This window comes from Schistocerca piceifrons, chromosome 7 (assembly GCF_021461385.2).
Source record: "Schistocerca piceifrons isolate TAMUIC-IGC-003096 chromosome 7, iqSchPice1.1, whole genome shotgun sequence".
Lineage (NCBI taxonomy): Eukaryota > Metazoa > Arthropoda > Insecta > Orthoptera > Acrididae > Schistocerca > Schistocerca piceifrons.
This window is the reverse complement of record NC_060144.1, coordinates 322,126,007-322,144,043: the sequence shown is the minus strand read 5'-3', so window position 1 is coordinate 322,144,043 and position 18,037 is coordinate 322,126,007. Positions and strand designations below refer to the sequence as shown.

Below are 18,037 nucleotides of genomic sequence, written 5' to 3'. Positions count from 1 at the left end.
TGAAACTGTTTATGTAAATGACAGCAATTATAAAGCAGCATTGCACGAGTACTGCTGATTGAGAGGTCTCATGAGGGCCTTGATGTCAGTAAATGTTTTAAAGGAGATAATAGTGAAATTTGAAAACATGAGTGAGCCTGGTGGGGCACCTGGAAGAAGAAGAAGTCATATTCTGATGAAAGCTATTGATGAGGTTGCTGTTGCTGTAACTGACCATGCAGCATGTTCCCTGGGTAGTGCTGGTACTTGTGCAGTGTCACAAGAACTGTCCATCCTTTGGTCAACAGTAGGGAAAGTCGCTGCTCCTTTTTTTCACCGGTATCTGTACATGAATCAGACGGCGCAAAAACTGCAGCCTCATGATCCACAGCAACATTCTGAACTTGCTCTTCAACTTCTGGCACGTATTGAAGCTGATGACATGTGGCCAGGCAATATTCTAGGGAGTGAGGAGGCACATTTTACACTAAAAGGCGCAGTTAATAAACAGAACAACTGATTTTGGGGTACTGTTAAACTGTGTGTTGTGCACTAAGAGTCACTGCACTCTTCGTGTATGACTGTGGTGTGGATTCACAAGCACCTTCTTCATTCTTGGTCTGTTGTTCTTTGAAGAGAATACACCCAGCAGGGTTTTCAGTTGTACCGTGATGTCTGCCCGTTATTGAGACAACCTTGCACAGCATGTGATTCCTGCTTTGGAAGAGTGCAACAGTGTAGAAACCACTGTTTTTATGCAAGATGTGGCAACATTTCATTTCACTCGTCCAGTGCAAGATCTGTTTAATGGAACCTTCCACAAGTGTGTTATCTCCAGAGGTTTTCCAGATGCATGTCCTGCAAGATCACCCAATGTGAATCCATGTGATTTTTGGCTCTGGGAATATTTAAAAGAATGCGATTATCAGGGACACATTTGGTCTCTACTTGATCTGAAGGCCAGCATACAGGAACAAGTTGCTCAGTTTCCACTGGAACTCCTGTGAACAATTGTTGATCGCGTTGTTTAACGGATGCAGCATCTCGTCAACATTTATAGTGCTCATAGTGAACAAATGGTTTAAGTGGCAGTTTATAATAAAATCACCATTATGCTTTTCTCACTTGTTTGATCTTTTCTGCCCATGTCCCACTCCTAATCCATTACATACGAAAAGATTCCTGTATGTCTTTCTTACATTCACAGTACCAGATTTGCACATGGTGCCCAAAATTGGAACTAATCTTTTTCCAGTGCAAATCACTTTTGGATTAATGCATTAGAATCTCTATTAAGTTTTGCTATCATATGATAATTAAAGCCTGCAGTGGACTTTTGTGAATAGCTGCACTTTAATTATAACCACATGTTACCTTGTTGAGTATAGATCCATCATTATTAACTTCCACACGATCCATCATTATTAACTTCCACACAAACAACTGCCACAGATAGGCTACACTGATTCCTATGGATCTGACAAACAGTACAGGCCCATGAGTGGGGACGAGGTGGAGAGCTGTAAAGTGTGTGTTACAGTCACTTTAATACCAAATTTCTATGAATTACATCCATGAGCAATTGAACTAGACATACCACCCTAACAAAATATGGCACCCACTTTTGTAGTGATGATGCCATCATTGCATTGTAACATGGCTTCCATGAGCCAGCAAGCCACACTGATCCATAAATCATGTAACTCTTAAGAGTTTGTTGGGAGCTTAGCCCAAAGCACATACATTTCCTTAGTGATGTCACACGAGCTCAACAGATTTGAGCTCAGGTGACATGGAGGCAATGTGTAGCTATGGAGTGTCCCTCTGGCAATTCAGGAGCAATGGGTTGGTGTATTGTCCAGCAAATGGAAAGGACTTGACAACAGGTTTTCTATACATGTTGGTATATGCTAATAGCAGTGCATTAGTAAGCTGAAAACCACATAAGGTGATACGTCTTACTTGCACCTGGGCTGACTTTCAAATAGGCTGTAAGGCTGAAGTTTATACAGGGTGAATCAGAGTTCTTGATACATCTGCTATCAACTCACACTGGTAAATAACACAGGAACATATCTAATCATGAACATCCATTTGTTATACCACATCACACCAGTAAAGGTGACCTGTACCATCAGCAAGGCAATCCATTATGCACCTCTCCCGGATTTCCCCCCCCCCCCCCCCCCCCTCCCCTCCAGAATGATGCTACTACCTAGGAGAGTGTAATTCAACTGCTTATGAATGTAAATCAGAGGCTTTCTGTTTACTAAAATCCATACCTTTCTTAAATTTTTACGTACATTAAATTAAAAGGAGGGCTGAATGGAGTTACCTCCAACTATTGTGTTGACAGGTAAAATTTTGCATGTCAGAATTTGCCATGAAAAAGTCCTTCAATAAAGGGTTTAGTAGTTCAATTTATGAACCATTATACTCTTTTTTTATGGAAACTACTGGGCTGGATATCAATGTTGCATATTGTATTTTTAATTTTATTTCTTTTTTTTTTCTTTTGACCTCCGCCTGTATATGGCTGACAGATTGATCTATTTCTGTAAACTAGGAACTGGTAATGGTTGACTTCAAAGTAAGAAAATGTAATCTAAGGTATCTAAATTTCTCTTTCTTGCAGAACTATTTGGACATAATCCATGTGTAAAGGGGTGACACTACAGCAGAGTCTTAAAACTTCAGCCTACAGTTTTTTTTAACAATTTATCTTGCATATTGTCTAATATAAAAAGCACCATAAATATTTTTGTTCACTTCACTCCCATTTCATCAATATTGTAGCACCAATAGATTAATTCCATTAATTAACAAGTAATGTGATGTTTCAGCAATGCCACTACATTTTTCAGGCATGCCAGTAACCAGCTGGTATGTTTTCTTTTATGGCAGTGGTGTGGCTCAAACACAAAGAAATATTTAGAGACTATAGCAGTACTTTAATTCTCTCATACTGCTTCAGAAAAATGTTACTTTCATATGTATTATGCTGGTCTCACAATACATAAAATATTTTACAGCTTACAACAATAACAAGGAATATGACAAAATAACAATAGAAATATGTTTATAATTTACAGGTGTTATATGTCAATAATTATGACAAGCATTATTCAGAAAATACTGTTCAAACATATACAAAAAGTTAGTGGATTATTCAAACGTAACAAACACTAACTGTAACTCATCATGAAATATATTGCTGTTGATGAGAAACTGAATACAAATTTTACAACTATCAGAAAGACACACTGTAATAATATTTTCAGTGTGAATAATAAAACTGTAATTTTCAAATCCAGCATAAATCAGAACAGCCAGATGAATAATTTTTTCAAAAACTAGCAGATAGTTATCCTTTGCTGACAAATTTAGGCACAATTCATTCAGATGAAACTCAAGTAAGCTACGTCAGTTTGTGAAACTTTCTCACAACAGCCAAATTACTGCTTATATGTCAAAAATTCTGCCCATTCACACTATTTATACACACTCACAAAGCATGGGGCTTGTTTCCAGATACAGTACACAAAAATTTGAAATAAATATCAACTAAAATGGTACCTGTATATGCAATATACATAATTATTTAAAAAAATTCTTTCCTGAAGAATTTCGTTTCCATGTAAATTTTATACTGAACTGATTAACTGTACTGAGGTCTCAAATACAATGACATATTAAAGGGAACAGGTTGAATGAAAACCACAGTACACTGATGTGACAGAATAAGTTACTTTTACAAATAAAAACTGTTATTAAAGTGTTTTACACTTTCACAGCTCAAACAAAGGTATATCAATGATGGTGAAATATAAAAATAGAGTAACATCAGAAGAGTATTCATAACATTAGCATAACAACGCATCCTCTGACAAAACATTCCAAATGCGAGGTCAGTCAGCTGGGCGGTTTGACAGATTGTTCCGTCATCTACCTCCTGCGTCAGGTCCACCTTCTTGTAGCCTTCACCTTCCATAATCAGTCTTACAGTGAGATGTACTCCAGAGCTTGCTCCATTGTCTCTACATCAACAGTATGTTTCAGTTGCTCCATTTGCGCTGACCCAATTTGGCGTGTCAGTTCTGTCAGCTATCAACAATAAATGAGGTAAGTATACAAGGGATCAAACTTTTTGGAGTGTATAAGCAAAAATGAGATTAAGTTTTCATGTCCTGTCGATAATGAAGTAAATGGAAATGGAGCAAAGGCTCAGAATCAGTATGGAAATTGGCTATATCTTATCCCAACATGAAAATCACAGGTATAGGGCTTTGAAACTCAATTCTCCAGAATGCGAGTCTCAAGTCTTAACAACAGCTCCACCTTGTTTGGTCTGGAGACAGACAATATCCTGCCTAACTGGTCCACAGACTTGCTTTTTGTGTCATCTGTTTGTGTGGCACCAAATAATCACCATGGTGAACCAATCACTTATCATCAATACCCTTCTTAGTAGCGGTCTGCAAGGATGCAATCATCCCAATGTATAACGGCAGATAATCATATAATATATAGTTTGTGAATAAATGTTAAAGGACAGAGACAATATTAAAAGATTTATCTATCTGCATTGTGGTGTCACCACCAGACACCACACCTGCTAGGTGGTAGCCTTTAAATCGGCCGCGGTCCGTTAGTATACGTTGGACCCGAGTGTCGCCACTGTCAGTGATTGCAGACCGAGCGCCGCCACATGGCAGGTCTAGAGACACGTCCTAGCACTCGCCCCAGTTGTACAGCCGACTTTGCTAGCGATGGTTCACTGACAAATTACGCTCTCATTTGTGGAGACGATAGTTAGCATAGTCTTCAGCTACGTCATTTGCTACGACCTAGCAAGGCGCCATTATCATTTGCTATTTATCTTTGATGCATGTACCGTCAGACATATGTTCACCAATTATGGATTAAAGTTAAGTATTCCCGCAGCTACGTATGTTCTTTGCTACTATAACTTCCTTTACCTGTTCCAGACCTCACGCCAGCCTGCGTGAGCTTAAACGCGTGCCTTTCGGCTTCACCTCCTACTGGCTTGGCTGTCTTGTCAAGTCACAACATGCATTATATAGGATAATAATTTATGTTTTAAGTCACTACTATTACCCATTTGGTGTGGAGTACCACTCACTGGCTTCAATCTACAGCTTGTTGGGAAGGATAGAGGAGTTGTTGACATGCGAAACAGCTAAAGATGACGACATGCCCTTCTTCCTAGTTCTGTGAAAAATTATGCATGCATCCCATTGTCATCATACCTATAGCTGCCTTCCATCTGAATTTTTCCTGTTCCATTTACATTAACAGAGGTCACTTGCACAACAAAAACTGCCACAAAGCTTCGTGAAGGCTCTTATAAGTTACTCCAGCCACTGGAATCATGATTAGAAGGACTAACTCCTGTTTGTGTACCACATCCAACACAATGTTTGGTAGAAAATCAGTGAATATAATAATATTCTTTATCACACATAACCTGTTTTACAAGTACTCAATGCAATGCTTATTACAGTGAGAAGTTTAGCATTTTAATATAATTCAGCATCATAGTGAATTAATGTACATTTGGTAGATAATAAGACTAACTTTAAACAATACACAATATGTGACAACTTTTAACATGACTTTGGTTGGCATCCCAATTGTGATGTAAAGTTCCACAGAAAATTTCACAAAATCCATTTTGTTAACTCTGACAAGAAAGCTGTAACATATGGAACACATCAAAAATATGATAGGCTAGAGTGTATTAAGTTGTGGACCTAACGTTTTCAACGTTGTTGGTTAATGGAATTTACATTATGAGTTTTGACTTCAGCAGATGAATATTCAGGCCCGGTCTGAGCCTACCATCAGCACTCCAATGTACTGAATGGGTTAAAAGTGGTTGCATATGTAATATTTGTGGATGCAGATGAAAGACTTGCAAATACTGCGCACATGCAGATAATATTTTTCTCATCTGTATAGACCACTAATTATCACCCTGGCCTTAAAATGCTAGATCACATCCTTTGGCTACAACTTGCACTGAATGAAGGATTCTACGCAAACTGCTACCCTCATCGCACAAAGTAGTACTCCCATCATCTGCCCAGCCTATACAATATCTTCATCAATTCTATGCAAATTCTACTTCCAATCCTGCATCATAAATCATTCCCCTGCTGATGATACAGATGGTTGGCTGATTTGAGGAAGGGGACCAAACAGTGGGGTCATCGTTCCCGTTGGATTAGGGAAGGCTGGGGAAGGAAGTCTGCTGTGCCCTTTCAATGGAATCATCCCGGCATTTGGCTGAAGTGATTTTGATATACTCACTGAAAACCTAAATCAGGATGGTCAAATGTGGGTTTGAACCATCCTGAATGCGAGTCCAGAGTGCTGACCACTGCGCCCACCTCGCTTGGATAATAAGAGGTGCAACACCTGTGTGATACAATCAGCCACCACCTCCCACCAGAGTATAGTAACAGGAATTTCCTGTTCCGTAAAAGAAGGGCCACTTCTGAAAGCAGCCACATCATATACAAGATGCACAGCAATCACTGAGCAGTGTTCTGCGAGGGGATGACAACTACCCATTCATCTATCAGTAACAATGGCCACTGACGAACTATGACTAACTGTAAACTTTACCATCCCGATGCTGAATATGCTGCACACCAAAATATCAATGACTTCAACAGCTATTTTAGTACTTGTGTCATTAGATTTACCCCTTAGCTCCTTCGAACTATGAAGGTGGAAACGTTCCCTCTAGCCTAGAAAGTCCTCGCAACCCTTCTGCTCTAAGCCTCCTTGCTGCTTCTGTACCAATACCCATATTTCCTCTCTCTCTCTCTCTCTCTCTCTCTCTCTCTCTCTCTCTCTCTCTGTGTGTGTGTGTGTGTGTGTGTGTGTGTGTGTGTGTGTGTGTGTGTGTGTGTGTGTGTGTTTGTGTGTTTTTTTTTTAGTGGTCGTGAGGAGGGGGGGAGGGGTGCGTACATGCATGAGTGTGTTTTCTAGCTTTATTAATTACTACATCTACTACAAACATACTGACTGCCTACAAACCTGCATCTGGATGTAGTCCCTGAGTGAGACAGTATGCACAGGGTCATGGGCTGCCAACTGCTTGCGTCGATGGTCATGTTCAGATTCGTAGTCCACATCATCATCTTGAATAATTGGGGTAGGGCTCGATTGCTCCGACAGCAGTAAAGAGCTTGAAACAAGACAGACATTCAGTACAAAACGCTTGACAGACATGGCTGGCTTTCACGGTTACACTGTAACAACAGAGTTTAATGCCAAAGAGTTGTGCTCTTAGCTTCGGAATTTAAAATGCTCAACCTGCCAGAGAGATAAACACTATTTGTTGAAATAGGGCTTAAAACAAAACTGTATTTGCGGTATCCCACCACCAGTGCATGTGAGTGTGAGTGCCCCGAGTGTCGTGTCACCAAACGTGTGTGTGTGTGTGTGTGTGTGTGTGTGTGTGTGTGTGTGTGTGTGTGTGTGTGAATTGGCCACCAACTGTCTAAGTGTAGGCCGGCCATTGTTGGAAGCAGCCTGTGGAAGGCATGTGCGCAACGCAGTCTCCGCTGCATAGTCTGCTGGCAACTCATGCATATATATGCACAGAGCAGTGCTAACTGACATTCTTTTATGTTCTCCAGTTGTACTGTTCACATCAGTGTACCGTGTCTTGTTAAGTGGGGATCTATGAGAGAGTGATTTCCATTATTGTTCATAACTTCATGAAGAAAGCCCTATTTGTGTTACTTGTACCAGTCTTGTGTAGTACCTGGTTACTAAATGATTGGTGATGAGAATGGGATGGTTTCGGCATGTGCAATCTGTAAGTGAAGTTTCATCAGGTTTATTTATTATGGATGCCATGCTGCCAACCCTAATTGAACAACTTACTATGGATGTGACCACTTTGTTGGCTTCTGTTAACAGGTAGGGTACCGTTCCACTGGTCCATCCACACAGTCAAGGATTGGGATGCCTACAAAAAAGTTTCAGACAGCATTTTTTGGCTTTCGGTGTGACAGACTCGAATTTGTGCAAAGCCTTCTTCCTCTCGTGTGGATTCTACCTAAGGCCTGTCAATTATTGTGTCAGCTTGCCCCTTTACAAGAGTCAGCAGCTCTCACTTTTGATCGCACTTGCAGTTTATTGTCCAATTACCATCGCAAACCACCCCACGTTACAGTGGTGTGAGCTGAATTGTACTGATGCAGCAAGAAACCAAAAACTGTCATACAGCACCCGGGCAGCTGAACTTCACAGCCTTAGCCATATGTGTCAGTTCATTACTGATGCTCATAAAGACTCTTATGCAGACACTATGGTGTGCAATGTAATTATCTGTTTAGCTCCGGACAAGGAAGTGCGCTAGAAGGCTTTATTCTGTGAAAATCACCCTTGGCAGAAGTTTCGCAAACAGCACAATTTCATGAAGTTTCTCGGGCAGTAGGTGACTAAATTGAAGAGTTAGGTGATGTGGCAGAAGTGTCACAAGATGTGCCCACTAAGTGACAGATATCTTGCATGAGGAAGCGGCATTGGTGGTGGTAAATCATTTGGACACAATGCAGAGCAGATCAAGGACTGTGGGGCTCCAATGCTTGCGACTTCTCCCAAGTTGTTTATTGAATTAAGTGTTTTTCCTCAAATGGCCCAGCAACAGGTCGACACAGGTGCTGTAGTGATGTTATTGTGTTTTCAAACCTATGAGAGATTAGGCTTGCTATCATTGACAACGGCCACACTTAAGCTGGTCTGTTATAACAAACAGACCATAGTGCTGTCTGGAATGAAAGTAGGGAGTAGAAGGTCAAGAGGAAGACCAAGCAATAAATAATTGCAAAGAGAAGAGAAAAAGGAGTTTTAAAATTAAGGGTGAATGGACAAAAGTGGACTGGAAGAGATGATGGGAAGAAAAATGAAAATTGAGAAGTCTCTGTTGTAACCAGACTTGCTGGAGGTTGGAAAATGTTGAAGAGATTAATGATGAATATGACAGTATACAAGATCTCTGCAATGACCTAGGATAATGGATGAGGCAAAATATGTTACTAAATTCCCCAATATTCTTTGGAATTACAGTGGCTAGTCTTCATTTATGAGATCCTCAACTGATGTACACTAGAAAACCAAATACACAGGCAGAGATTTGGGGAGAAGGTTAAATAAAAAGTTAAATAAAAGGTTAAATAAAAATCTGTAACTGATACAGTGGACAATTTGGAACATTCAGCAGCATTTGTCCCAATCAGATGAAAGTGGATGCTGACATAGAAATTTGAATTGTTGAAAAGACAATGAAAGTCACATTATGGCTTGACAGCAGAAAACTTATGTCACAGAAGTGTCAATTTTATTCTTGCAACAGTTGCAAAATGTGCCATGACAATTTCTTGCAGTAACAGTCACCGTTTCTTTGATGGAACTACTTCACATTTTACTTACTTGACTGCCATGAATTTACAACTGGTATCTGCAACATAGCCACCATCTAAAGTTACCAGTTGTAATAGAACTAGTTATAGGGTAGTTCATGAATTCTTCAATATCACTAAAAGTTTGGCAGTTGTAACTTACCCAATCCCCAATGTGTAATGGACAAAAGTTAGAAAGTATGGTTTTTCTTAATTTATATCAGCATATTAAACTGTATGGTTCACTAATATACCAAATCAACATTATTTCAGATAATTTAATGTAATTAACAGAAAGTTATAGTTAGTTAGAAAACCTGATGATATGAATTACCATACTGTTGTAAATTTCAGCAAAATCTGTAATTTCATTCTTGTGATTGCACTATTACATTCCCACAGAAATGCTAGAAGAAATACTATGTTGTAATTAAACCAACAATTAAATATCAAAATTAATATATTTCAAACTTACCTAAAAACAGACTTTTGGATCATTTATCAGTCATCTGACGTATTTAATGTGACTTGTGCACTTAATGTATCATGCCAATAATGAAAAACCAATTAGATCTATTTATTTATTGGTTCAAGAATCAGTTTCGTACATTGTTTGTACATGTGATATAGGACAGTGGTAAACCCAGTTAGTTTACAATACAGTAGTCATCTTGACTACATTGTTGACATAATAAAAATGCATAATAATGCAGGTTGGTGTACTGTATTGCTTCTACATGTGATAATAGCAGTTATTAAGTGAGATGACATGATAAGCACAATGTAAACTATATTATGAATTGACAATTAGTGAAATTTGGTAAATGAGGTTTACTTATTATGATGTTCCATATACTCAACCAAAGAATAGAAGCAGTGGTCAAACAAGAACTGTTTTAACTTTATTTTAAATGCATTTAATGTTGGTATGCATTTTAAGTAAGAAGGCATATGGTTATATAACATAGCTCCAGAATGATACACTCCTCTTTTGCACAAGTCTGTATTTACTGTGTTCCTTTGTAGGTTCATCTTCTGCCTAGTTTCATATGTGTGTATATCACAGTTGTGTTTGAAGAGATTTTCCTTTTTTAAGATGCTCCCTTTTGTGAAAATTAGTATTTCGTCTATATACAAGCAAGGCAGTCACAATATTTTCAGAGTTTTAAAAAGGGGTCTACAGGAATCCTTACATTTAGCTTTTTTTTATCACCCTGATAATCTTTTTCTGTATTTCAAAAGTTGTAATTAAATTTTTCATTAATGATTCTTGAACATTCTGATGTACACACTATTGATTTTCAGTCATTTTGTTACTATGACATTATCATACAGAACTATAACCCGAGATTCTGTTTTGGCATTTCGTACTGTACCTCAATTAATATTGGGCATAAAATCCAATGTGAAATCAAGATGTAGCTAATGTTTTTATGATGGGTATTGTTACTGTACCTTCATAATCAAATTTTCCCACTGGGGGAAAAAAATTATTGTCTTTAAAACTGTGCTAACAGTTTGTTGTAAATCATTAACTTTTCATTATAAATCAGTAAATGTAATTGTTTTTGACAATAGGCCAAAGAACATATGTTGTTAAGACAGGATGTATGTTGAGCAGCGCAAAGCATTTGAAGCCAGTCACAGTTTGGCCAATGTAATGACACAAAATCTGTAAAAGTTGCTGTTTTGTCAGTCAGGTTGGTTGAAAACAGTCGTGTGTGAACATCTTTGAAAATGCTTATGAAAAGTACATCTGCTGTTACACGGTTTCCATCAGTGCGTTGGAAAATATTATTTAACATCCAAGTTTTTATCAAGTTTGAAATCCAGGTGAATCTGCAATACATATCCTCTAATGGACTTCATTGGTGCAAGAGATACGAGGGTTCAAAGCTTTTAAGTATTCCAATGCAAAAACTACATCAATCTCATACTATGATGAATCTCTCATAATGAGAAGTGTTTTAGCCAGAATTGGAGTAACATTGGACGGCCCAAAAAGAACGAAGTCCTAAACTTTCTTTCAGAAGCAAATTTCTCTATATGAAAGTGTAAGATTATGAGACAGAATTGCTGGCCTGTGTACAAAAAAACTCCACTCTTTTCTTTTTCCTCCTTGAACTATTACTTTCAACAGTCCACGTCAATCATTTTTTTCATCGCACTCATGATTTTCCCTAACATGTACCTCGATACTTACATTCCTTCCACAAAAATGCTCTTACTATAGAGGCCAACTGTTCCATATACATTACCCCCACTCTTGCTTAACCTTTGGTATTGATCCCAAGGGCCTCACATTAAAGGTCACCAGCTCTTGCTGCAACCCATCTTTCCACCAATCTCTTCTCAAATTTCAGACTAATTAATTCTTACAAGGAGAGGCCCCAGTGGGGGGCTCAAATTTCTGTAATTTTCTACATGGTGATATAGGTTAAGGTCCCATGTATCACACCCTGCAGCTATTCACCCTGGTGGGAACTAGCTGGTGAGTAATATATGAAATTTTTTTTTTTGGAATTTTGAGTGATGCTCTACAGCTTTACAAAATAAATGTTATCCTGACTGGCTGCATAGTGTAATGGTTAAAGTACTGTCTTCACATGCAAAAGGCTGCGGGTTTAAATACTGTCAGGTGTTACGAAACGTTTTATTTTTAAATATTTCTCAAAATGACTTTTTTTAATATTTTTATTTCTATTCCTTTGTCACATCATTTTTCCTTCCTATTATTTTTTTGCCCCTTGGAAACTTTGTTCATGCGATTTTAATTATTTTTATGTATTATTTCGATTCTTGATTTTACATAATAATCCATTCTTTGGTTTAAATCTTCATCTATGTTATTTTGTCCATAGTGCAAAAAGAATTTATGCTTTAAATGTTTGTATGTGATAACCATCCAAAAACATGTACACCTTGTATTGAAAGATACGTTTCTGACACCCATTGCATGGTCAATATAAAAAGGTTATTTCGTCTTTTGTTTTTAATCCAATAGATCAGTATTTTCAAATGTTTAAAATATTACATTAGATAAACTAAAAATAATGACACTGACATACGTAGGACTTCCAAGTGGAGAAAGAATGATAGAAAGAAAAAATGAGAGAAATTTAAAAAAAATAGATATTGTGATTAAAATGACTTGCTAAGCACAGATGTAAAAAATTACACTTAATTCAAATAATTGAAAGGAAATAATGATCTAAGATTTAAATGATCTAAGATTTAAAAATAAAAAAATTGGAAGTACCTGATGAGATTCAAACCCACAACCTTTTGCATCTGAGAACAGTACCTTAACCATTACATGATGCAATCAATCAGGATAAAATTCCTTTTTTTAAAGCTGGAGGGCATGATGTAAAATTCCACAGTTTTGTTCATAGATTATTTGCAAACGATGGCCCACAAGGGCAATTGGCTGGGACCTTACCCTACATCACCATACAGATGGTTTCAAAAAAACTGGTCCTACTGCTTACCAATCCTGTCCTTTACAATAAAGTGCATCTTTAAACCAACAATCCCAACAGCCGCTGTCTCTGTTTAAAATTTTCCATCTTTCAGTCCATGTATGTATAGCATACACAATGTACTCTTTGAAGATAGCTGTAAACTTTGAGAAAACACTTTACACTGCCTACAGAAGCTATTCAGACTGTAGGCCAAATACCCCAAAGTTGTGTCTATCTCCCACAACAACCACCATCCACTGCATTATCACCAACAACCTCCCCCCCTCCCCTCCCTTCCCCTCCCCTCCCCTCCCCTCCAAGCTCATCCTAGCCTTCCAAACCAAGCTCATCTTCTAGCCAATAATCCAACTCCAAAACCTCACACCTAGTCCTCGTTCAGTTTTAAACCTCTGATTGATATACCTTTCCTATCCTAAGAAATCTGTTCTTTTAAAAGGCCTAACTTTCAAGTCACCCATCCAAATTCAATCACCTCTTCTTAATTCATCTGTACCCACAATCTTAATTGGAAACACCACTTCACCATTCAATCCTCTTCTCCCCCCAATCATCTTCTCCCAATTAATCTTCCTGGAAAAATATCACTGAAACCCCAAACCTTTCTCAAGTTGAGCCCTGAGTTATCCATGATTTGAAGGCAGAATGCTCTTTCATCATTCTCTCTGTGGGCCAAGATTCCACTACTCTGATATTTGACTGTGAGGAGTATGAGGTGGGGAAGGCATTGTCAGTTTTCTGTCACCTCAACAGACAAAACTCAAAACTGTTCCCTAATGGCCCCCATTCCTTCCACCCAGATGGAACTGCAGAAAAGCTTTAGAACTTCCCACTGATAAATGCACCCCCCCCCCCCCATTCTACGTGCTTTCAAAATCACACAAAAATAACCATTCTGGTCATTCAATAAAAGGTGACATCAAAAGCTCCCACTGACTGTACCTCAGTCCTGTTGAACTAGAACCTCAACCCATCACACAAAGTCTCCTACCTTACAAAAACAAGGCACCAACCACTTCCTGGAATGTCTTCAGTCAACTCTCATCGAGAAAACACTTTGTCACTATCAATGTAATGTCACTCTACAAAAACATCCCACATAAACGTGGCCTCTCAGCCTTAGAACACTATCTCTCCCAAATGCTATCTGAAAACATTCCTGAAAACTAGTCTGTCACCTCAGCCATCTGCACCTTTGAGCACCAAACATGCAAACAAAATCCTCCCCCCCCCCCCCCCCGACTGCAATGAGTGCCAGAATAGATCCCATATTATGCCAACTTTTTCAAGGGCACATGGAAGAGAGAGTCCTCTAGGCCTGAAGCTGGGCTTCCTGGCTTGGTACAAATTTATCAATGCCTACTTTGTGGTATGTAGTTTGTTAAAGAACTGCAACTATTCATGCAGCAGCTTAACCCCTCTCCACGACTCAAATTCACTTGGTCCATTTCACTACTCACAAGTGATATTTCACTACCTACAAGTGACGAATCTAGGAATGTACACTAATGCATGTAAAACGTGAAACACTCAGAAGAAATGGTCTACAACATGCCACGATAAGAGGACGTGTAGAACAGGGAAACCATAACAAGTGATTTAAACTGTACAAACTTGTCGTGCACCTAGGCCCGACACTGCCCTATTTTGTGAGACTGCACAGGGCAGGTCAGGCCAGTGTTAAGCAACATTCAGTTGGTGCGGAGCCATCACACGAGGTAGAAACATGTAATCAAATGCCACTATGCCTCACCAACATCACATGGTAAAATATTGGCAAGTGAGTGCATTTGAAACGGACAGAATGATTGGTCCCATGGGAAGTGGGGCTGTAATTTGTTAGACTGCGGCTCGTACAAGGTACTTCAGCAGTGAGAAGTATGCGGAACCAGTGGAAAGAAGAAGTCCATACACAGTGCCAAGAGGGTACTGGATGACACAATGGTGACCACAGCACAGGATGACTGCCATGTTGTCCACTTGGCTGTAATGGACAGAACAGCTTCGTCTATAATGTTGGCGCGACACTGAAACACTGCTACAGAATTGGACATGTCTGCATCAATGGTTCCTTGCCATCTTTTGTGGGCAGGACTGGTGGCATGCAGGCAATTGTGTCAGCTTCCATTGACCAGAATCCACTAATGTCGCAGACTGCAGTGGGCACGTGAATGCTGACACTCACATGGTTAGTGGCAAAATGTAGTGTCTTTAGATGAGTACAGCTTCAACTTGTCCTACAATGATAAACGCATCGGTGCAGCTGTGGTGAATGTAGTCAGGCAGACTGCACTGCTGAGGACATAGCGGACAAACATCAAGTGTGATGGTCAGGGCCACCATTCCCTACAAGATGCAATCTCGCCTCCTACTTGTTGTAGGCAATCTGAACAGTTACTGCTACATCAGGGAGATTTTACAGCCCGACGCACTGAACCTCATGTAGGCCGTTCCACATATCATATTTCAGCTGGACAATACACAGCTGCATGTGGTGAGGAATGTGCAAGTCTCTTTCTAAGAACGATGAGTACCACTGCTTCCTTGGTCTGCCTGTTTGGCTGTCATGGTGCCCATCAAATATGTCTGGAATACAGTCAGTCAGCAATCTGAAGTGTTTCAGTTTGGCTTGGGCTGCCTGGTAGTTTGTTATACTTCACCTCATGCACCAAACACTTAAATAATTTGCCACCTGAACACACTTTTTATATACAATGAATGTTGTTTACTGAATATTCGGTCACCATTAAGTATTATTAATCAGGGTCCAGCTAGACTGTGCCCTGAATCCATGTACCTTCTTCCTCCAACTTTGCTCAGACTTTGCCTCCCTCCAGGCTGCAAATAAAGCTGAAGAACATTAACTTCTTGTTCTCATTCACTTCACAACATAAATAATAAGTGAGATTCAATTCACCAACTTCTATTGTCTTCAATATTAAACTAAATACATGACAAGAGGAGACAGCTATCAACTCGTACACTGCCTCTCTGTACTACATACATAACAGATCTGATATTCAACTTGAAAATTAACAATTACAATATGTTTATTATCTTTGACATTCCACATTCTTAGATTTCATGGAACGCTTTCTTCTGCACTGTCCACTCCATGGAACTCCTTGTTGTCCACCTCTGTACAGTCACTGGATCGTTAGCTCTGGTATCAGCACCTACGATTTAAAACACCTCCATAGAGGGATGCTCACTACTTATCGGCTACTTTCAGTCACGAACATCTTTTCTCTGATATATGTAATTATGGACATGATTCCTTTCATTCAAGGAATAGGATGTATCACTACATACTTGTCCATTCAGTTCCTCCTGCAGTGACATATGATGCTTTGTGGACGTGTCTACAAAAGCTGGGGCAGAGTATTCCCTAGCAGTATACTCAGGCGCTCTTTGATTCCATGCAACGACATCTAGTGGCTGTGATTCCAGCATGTGGTGGCACTACTCTGTACTGAATTCATACAGTGACTGTGCATGTACAGGTCTGTAATGATGATTATTTGTGTACTGTCATGCCCCTAATTGGTGGAATAAATTTCATTGTGATCATGTCTCTCACTCTTGATGTTTCACTTTTTCCAAAGAGTAGTTTACATATTTCTCCCATAGGGATCACTTAGAACTCCGCCATTGCCGGTCCCAAGCCCGGATGAGAAAGGAGGAGGGTTAGAGGATGGGCCAACCCCCCATCCTCTGTAAAAAAAGATTCTGGTTAAAGAAAAAGACAAAAGGAAAAACTGGACGGATCAAAATGGTGACGAAACTGGATACGTAAATGGATTTTCTGGATTTAGAATTGGAACATGGAATGTAAGGTCAATCATGACGGGGGGAATGAAACAACTTGGAGGAGAACTGAGTAAATATCAATGCATAGTGGCAGCAATTCAAGAAACAAGACTTCCTCAGGGTGTTATGAAGATTGGAGATACTCACACGCTCTTTAACAGCAATGAGCTAAGCCCAGCCTGGACTTCTGGAGTTGGTTTTGCTGTACACAATAAAATGATATCGGCTGTCAACAAATGGTCTCCTGTAAACGACCGAATCTGTTGGATGATTTTACACGCTAAACCATATAAGATCTGCCTAGTCAACTGTCATGCCCCATCAGAGGATGCCGATGAAGAAACAAAGAATAACTTCTATCTAGAACTAGAGAATGTAGTAGACAAACTCCCAAGACACTCAATTCAGTTGATAATGGGAGACTTCAATGCCCAAGTGGGAAGAGAAGTGCAGTATCGTCCAACGATAGGGCCTGATAGTATCCATGAAACAAGCAACGAGAATGGTATCAAATTAATTAACCTTGCCGATACAAGGAGAATGATCGTTAGAAGCACATACTTCCCCCGCAAAGCAGTGCATAAAGTAACCTGGATATCCCCAGATGGAAGTACGATGAACCAGATCGATCACGTTCTTGTTGACCGAAGACATCATTGTAGTGTCGAGCATGTAAGATCCTTTCGCGGGGCAGATATGAATTCAGACCATTTCTTAGTGGTAGTCAAACTACGTCTGAAACTTTCAACCATGTGGAGAAGAAATTCTGAAATGATGGTCCGCTTCGACAAGAATAAGTTGAAAGATGTAGAAGTGAGACAGCGCTATCAAGAAAAAATTGCAGAACATCTCACAATAACAGAGAACCCTACCAGTGTGGAGAACGCATGGATGCTGCTGAGGAATGCAGTGTTAGAAAGTGCAAAAGAAGAACTAGTTTGCGATGCAAAACGAAGAAGTAAACCTTGGTTCGATGAACAATGTCGAGAATCTGTTGAGATTAGATCAGCGAAGAGGATAAAATGGCTACAGCAACTCTCGGAAGAAGCAAGGGTAGCTTACTACGAAGCGAGGCGTAACACGGACCAACTCATGAGAAAGAAGAAACGGGACCACCACAAAAGTCTGTTGATTGCAGTCGAAGAAGCAAAGTCGTCACGCTCTTTTTTCCAGGCCTCAAGATTCGCCAGAGGCGCATACAGACAACGTACATTGGTCCTAACGAATGAGACGGGTGAAGTTGTACCGCCAGAAGAGCAAGCAACCCTATTTAAAAAACATTTTGAAAACCTATTGAATCCCGACAACCCACCAGTAGGGACA

At 39.5% G+C, this 18,037-nt stretch overlaps 1 protein-coding gene across 5 annotated transcripts in view; it reads right to left on the bottom strand.

The window, feature by feature from the left end:
• Positions 1 to 2,433: 2,433 nt before the first annotated feature.
• Positions 2,434 to 18,037, bottom strand: part of LOC124805364 (importin-11) — a 176,231-nt gene continuing 160,627 nt past the window's right edge. For all 5 annotated transcript variants that reach the window (XM_047265914.1, XM_047265912.1, XM_047265917.1 and 2 more), the window contains exons 19-20: positions 7,048 to 7,198; positions 2,434 to 4,083 (exon numbers count right to left, since the gene is read on the bottom strand). In XM_047265914.1, the coding sequence (XP_047121870.1) occupies positions 3,979 to 4,083; positions 7,048 to 7,198 (256 nt within the window). In that variant the 3' untranslated portion in view covers positions 2,434 to 3,978. The remainder of the gene's footprint in view (positions 4,084 to 7,047; positions 7,199 to 18,037) is intronic.